This window comes from Rhagoletis zephyria, unplaced genomic scaffold (genome assembly GCF_001687245.7).
Source record: "Rhagoletis zephyria isolate East Lansing unplaced genomic scaffold, Rhagoletis_zephyria_1.1 Rzeph_scaffold_01967, whole genome shotgun sequence".
Classification (NCBI taxonomy): domain Eukaryota; kingdom Metazoa; phylum Arthropoda; class Insecta; order Diptera; family Tephritidae; genus Rhagoletis; species Rhagoletis zephyria.
In genome coordinates this window covers 27992-33907 of record NW_016159051.1, presented here as the reverse complement: position 1 = coordinate 33907, position 5916 = coordinate 27992, and the positions used below count along the sequence as shown (strand labels likewise).

The window sequence follows — 5916 nt, the reverse complement described above, 5'->3', positions numbered from 1 at the left end:
ACCCACTCAAATACACAAAAAGTTTCGTTAAAATCCGTACAACCATTTAGGAGGAGATCACTCACAAACACACCTACAGAAGAATAAAAAAATTCATTCAAAGATAGCTAAAGGTCGGTACGTTTGTAGGCCTCACACCCGTTTTCAAATAGCCCAAATTTTCTCCATGAGTATGGGCTTGATTTCAAGTATATACATATCTCCATACGAAGTTCCAGTACAGTACCATGAATACTTTCAGAAATATGCAGTATAAAAATTCGATTTATATGGGAGGTGCCACGCCCCCCTTTCCAAGAGCTGCCCTCTTTCTTCATGAGTATGCGATTGATTTCGTATATCTCCATACCAAGTTCCAGAACTCTACCATGAACACTTCCAAAGATAGGCAGTATGAAAAATTCGGTTTGTATGGAAGATGCCACGCCCCCTTTTCCAATAGTTCCAATTTTTCTCCAAGAGTATGCGATTTATTTCGTACATCTCCATACAAAACTCTAGAACTCTACCAAAAAATTTCCAGAGATAAGCATATGAAAAATTCGGTTTGTATGGAAGATGCCACGCCCCCTTTTCCAATAGTTCGAATTTTTCTCCAAGAGTATGCGATTTATTTCGTACATCTCCATACAAAACTCTAGAACTGTACCAAAAAATTTCCAGAGATAAGCAGTATGAAAAATTCGGTTTGTATGGGAGATGTCACACCCCTTTTTACAATAGCTAAAAATTTTCTCCAAGGGTATGCGATTGATTTCGTATATCTCCATACCAATTTCCAAAACTCTACCATGCACACTTTCGGTTTGTATGGGAAGTGCCACGCCCCCTTTACATATAGATATTTTTCAGCCTAAAACCATCCTTGGTACACGTGCGGCAGGTGGCAGTTTCAAAAAAATCGGTTCAGCCGCTGTCGAGCCTTGCGAAAACTAACAAACGGCTTTCTAAATATATATTAGTTGAGATATATTATATATTATAATTATATTTTGACAGTATCCGTTGTTTCTGATTTGCGCAAAAAAATCTTCCCTAGTGACGAATTCGCCCCTTGATATGGTCGTTACTTAAAGCTATTTGGAAAACAGGAATCTATAAGCTTATCCAGGCAAAAAGCTACCTACGTACCGAATTTTAAGCAAATCGGACCATAAATACGATTTCTTCGAACAGATCGGTCCCTGGTCCACTTCTCGAACAAAATGGATAATATATGCTAATATATGCTAAAAAGCTACCTACGTACCGAATTTTAAGCAAATCGGACCGTAAATACGATTTTTTCGAATAGATGAGTCCCTGGTCCACTTCTCGGAAAAAATGGACCATATGTCCTAATATATGCTAAAAAACTACTTACCTACCGAATTTTAAGCAAATCGGACCATAAATGCGATTTTTTGGAATAGATCGGTCCCTGGACCATTTCCCGGAATATATGCTAAAAAGTTACTTACGTACTAAATTTTAAGCAAATCGGACTATAATAAGATTTTTTCGAATAGACTGGTCCCTGGTCCACCTACCCGAAAAAAGTAAAATTTTTTTAGCCTAAAACATGGTGGTTACCGAAAGCTATTTGTATACAAAATTTCATGAAAATCGGACCAGCCGTTCGCGAGATTACCTGTTACAAAAAAAGGGACTTCTCTTTATATAATTAGTATAGATTTGCCGCATTTAAAAAGTAAAGTAGATATAAAAGGTAAAACAAAAAAAAAGTGATATTTTTAAATATTAATAACGGTACTCATCGATTCGCGCAAGTTTCATATTTGGGCAATTAGGCAACTTTGCGCAGTGTGTTTCATGAGGACAATTTTATATTCTGTGCAATTTCAGACATTAATCATTTGAAAATGTCAATTTAAAAAGTTGAACAATTGAAACTCGAATTTAAGAAAATATTTAAGTCTTACGAAAAAGCGTTGAGCACAATTCAAAATGAAAGTAAACAAAATAGTTAACTGAGGGTTGCACATCACATTGCGCAAATTTGCGCGACAAAATTTCCGCGCAAACTTGCCCTTTTTGTGCAAATACCTTTCAATACAAATTTTGACATTTCATTTGCGAGGATTTTAAATTGCACAGTTTGCCCAGTTTGCGAGAGTTTTGCGCTTTTAAATGAGTACCCTTAATGTTTAATGGTAATTTTATTAGGTAATGATGTCAAAATAAAGACAATTAATTTATCTTCAAGCTAATATGTAACATGTGTATGCTTTTTTATAAACCTAAGCCAAAAATATTATAAAATAAAAAACAAAATTCATAGTTTTTTCATTCATAGAATTCAGTGATAATAAATAATATAAATGCAGGTATGTGCAAATGTAGTTAATTAAACGGGTTGGCTTTCCATTATGGCCCCTAGGGAGTTCTTAGAAAAATTGCCAAAAATCACAATTTTCATTTGCGTTGTTTCGCTTGAAAAATGTTAAATATTCATTTGCACAAGACATTTTTATATACAAGACATTTTTATATACACGACATTTTTATATAAAACACCCAGTAACCATAATAAATCACTGTGGCGGCATCCCCAGGTTTAGCGCACAGAAAGGGAATTCTATTGGGCCTCCGCACACTGGACTGCTCAATCCGCCTAAAACCGGGTTTGTGTGGATAAGAGGGGGAAGAGAGTTCGGGTTTACCTCGCTAATTTCAGTCCACGAAAATCGCGGATGGACGGTGGACTGGCACGCACACATAGACACCATGTTTTCTTTTTCGTTTTGTTTGCATGTGCCACATGCACTAATACAATCATGCGTAGTTCATGTATACAAAACTGAAACCTGTTTTCTGCCGACTCCCCAATCCAGTGTGCGTTCGAGTGGTGGACTGCTCAGTGCGACTAAGCAGGCTAGTGTGCTCAGGCCCATTTACCTCATCTTTTCCCAAGACTACATCACTTGGTGCTCAAGAAAAGGAGAATTCTATTTGGTAAGGGTTATGATCCCTAAGTGCGGTCGAGGGCCGCCTACACAGAAAGGTGTTCTCTGCAAGAGGTGTTCAGCTCCGCTTCTTCGGCAATACAGAAAGGAGAGTTCAACTTTGTAAGGGTTATGAGCCCTAACGCGGCCGAAGGCCTCCTACGCAGAAAGAAGTTCTGGGCAAAAGAAACTTATCACCCACACTTGTCACTTGCTTGTAAATGCTTTGAATTTATTTTATCACTGAATTCTTAAACCTCAAAAGTAGATCATAACAAAATATGTACATATATCAAATTAGAGGGAAGAACTTGCACTTTCTAAAAAATATATATGTTTTTAGTCATGAACGAAAGACACAAGATCACGCCTTCCCGAAAGAATGAAAAAAGTTATTTTCTAGCTGTTGAAATTTCGACGCCATCTTTGTTGTAAGAAGTAAACAACGAAGAGAACCAAAAAACCCGCGTAATTGTAGAACGCATGAATAATCATTTTTATTATGCAAATTCTTGTATCAATCATGTCGTTGTGTTAAATTATTCGTTACCTCATGTGTGCACACGTTGTCACAAGCGAAAATTAAGAAAATATAAGCTTTGAAAATGTTGAAAATTCCACGTTTAGGCCCCCTAGCGCCGCCCCTGTCAATTTGCACCAAAAAAAAGCCTACCATTAAATTCAGCAGAAAGGGGCGCACCACGTCCAAGTATTCTATTTTCTCTAGTTCAAGGGTAGGTATTCTTTAGGTATGCTAATTTTCCTCTTTTAACATTTTCTTATTACTTTTATACTATTTTTGGTTCTCAGGTCCTGTACTTCTTTGAGCTTTGAAATAGTTGGTCCCACTACCCATGATGCCCTCTTAAATTCTGTGTTCATATGGAAAAGTAGCTTATGTCGAAAGGCTGGCTTTAGTATAAATCGGCATTCGCAGCATACGATTGCGAATGACTCACTGGCGGTAAGCCGTTGAACAACTTTTGGTAAATAAACGTGGAAGAAATAGTTTCGATACTAGCAAGTCAATATTCTTATTAAGTCTCATCAAAAAATTCCTTGTCGTTTAAAAAATAAAGGGATTGCCGCATTATACTAAAGCCAGCCTTTCGACATAAGCCACATTTCCATACGAACACAGAATTATACCATGGTTAACATGTTAAAAAAATTGTTATACAGGGTATTGAGACTCGGGATTTTCACGTTCAAACCAAATTTGTCTTCCTCTTGATTGAATGTTGGAAGTCGATTCTAACCTTTATCGATTTGGATAATGGCGTCAAATCAACTAACCGCCGAAAAGTTTGGTTAGGGATGGTTAGTCGATACCCGATTCATAAGCTATATTCCTTTTCAACTTTGAAATCGACCCACTACTCAAGCGATAAAACAGTACATTCGAAAATATTTTATATTTTAACCCAGACAAGCGGCTGAAGTTAGATATACCTACCTGTGTCTATTCCATGCATAGCTCTTAGGTGAAACGAAAGTGTAGTTGTGCTTTTGTTATATTTTAACGATTTATTACACTCTTTACACCTTACTCTTCTGCCATCGTCTACTTTGACAAAATACTTCCAAACTGCACTAACTCGCATTATCAAACGTTAAAAATGACGATATAGTTGTTAAACTAAGTGTTCTTATAAAATTTTCCGAAATAATTTAGTGATGGTCGTTCATTAATAAATAACTTAAACGCACACCATCGCTAGTTGTACCGGAACGGGTGGAATTTATGAAACAAAGGAGGGTAGCCTAACTCTACGTTTACACGAAGCCTTTTCGCTGGACAGCCACTTAATGGGCCGTATGAATAAAAATAACTTATTGCTTTTGCTTAATATTTCATACCTTTTACTTCAATTTTGTTTGAACAAATCAAGTAAATGATCTGAAATTTTAGGAAAAAGCAATTACTTATTTTTATTCATACGGCCAATGAAGCCGAAGCCTAAAATTAAGCGTGCCCCCAGCGTTGCCATAAGTGAAGAATTATCTTGAAAATTAAGATATTTCGGGCTATTTTTTAGTAAAAATTTTTACAATGAAAATATCTCCAAAATGAAGATTTTTGTGTACGATGTAAAATGTTTAAAGTTTATGTTAAAATGGTTAACTTATTTATAAAATCCTTGCTACATCATTGAGAAATGAAGAAAAATGAAATATGAAACCCCCCTACAATATTGTTACGATTATCCTTGAAGCTGAAATTAGTCAAGAACGTAAACCTACCGGTACGTAAACCCGAGTCAGCTGACACGATCTGTCTTACCAAAGCGCCATGTAAATGAAAACTCAACACCGCAGAATTTTTCTGTAGTTGTAGCCCGTAGCGCAGAAATCTGCGGAATTTAGATTTTTCCGTGTCAGCTGATTTCTCCTTCTTTAGATGGTTGCCACTTAGTCAGTTTTACAGATGGTAAAAAAGATATAAGTTCCTATTCAAAATATGTTTAAAATATTTGAAATTTACTATTGAATAAGGTTTTTGTTGAAAACTAAGTAGTTTATACTTAGCTAAAATCTATTATTGCACGAAAAATTGTAGTTGAAAGGGTAAGTTTATGAAAAGGCATTGATGAGTGGCAACAGTGTAGTAAGCAACACTGAGGGCTCCAGTAATCGACAAAATCTCTGCGTATACAGACTGCGTTTAAGTATACGTTCTGCGCTCTCGACTTTCAGCTTGAAACCTCGTCCGGACCTTCCAAATATTCTCCGGCTCGTATCGCTTTATTGTTAAATAAATGCTAACGATGACCAAATTGTGGTACAATTAACTTTATTGTACAACAAACAATTTACAATACTTGCTAATACAGTAAAAACACTTTACAATACTTGTTATCAATAAAAATGCTTTACTAAACTGGTTAACACAATTAAACTTATAGCTTGCTTATTCGCAACTCAATTCTCCGCTCACTTTACTTGTAGCTTGCTGACTTGTAACTAACTC

The 5916-nt window shown here is 36.1% G+C and overlaps 1 protein-coding gene across 1 annotated transcript in view; it reads right to left on the bottom strand.

The window, feature by feature from the left end:
* Window positions 1-4681, bottom strand: part of Sry-delta (Serendipity delta) — a 15062-nt gene extending 10381 nt beyond the window's left edge. Inside the window, exon 1 of the mRNA XM_017619826.1 lies at window positions 4402-4681. Coding sequence (XP_017475315.1) covers window positions 4402-4549 — 148 coding nt within the window. The 5' untranslated portion in view covers window positions 4550-4681. The remainder of the gene's footprint in view (window positions 1-4401) is intronic.
* Between the last annotated feature and the right edge of the window lie 1235 nt (window positions 4682-5916).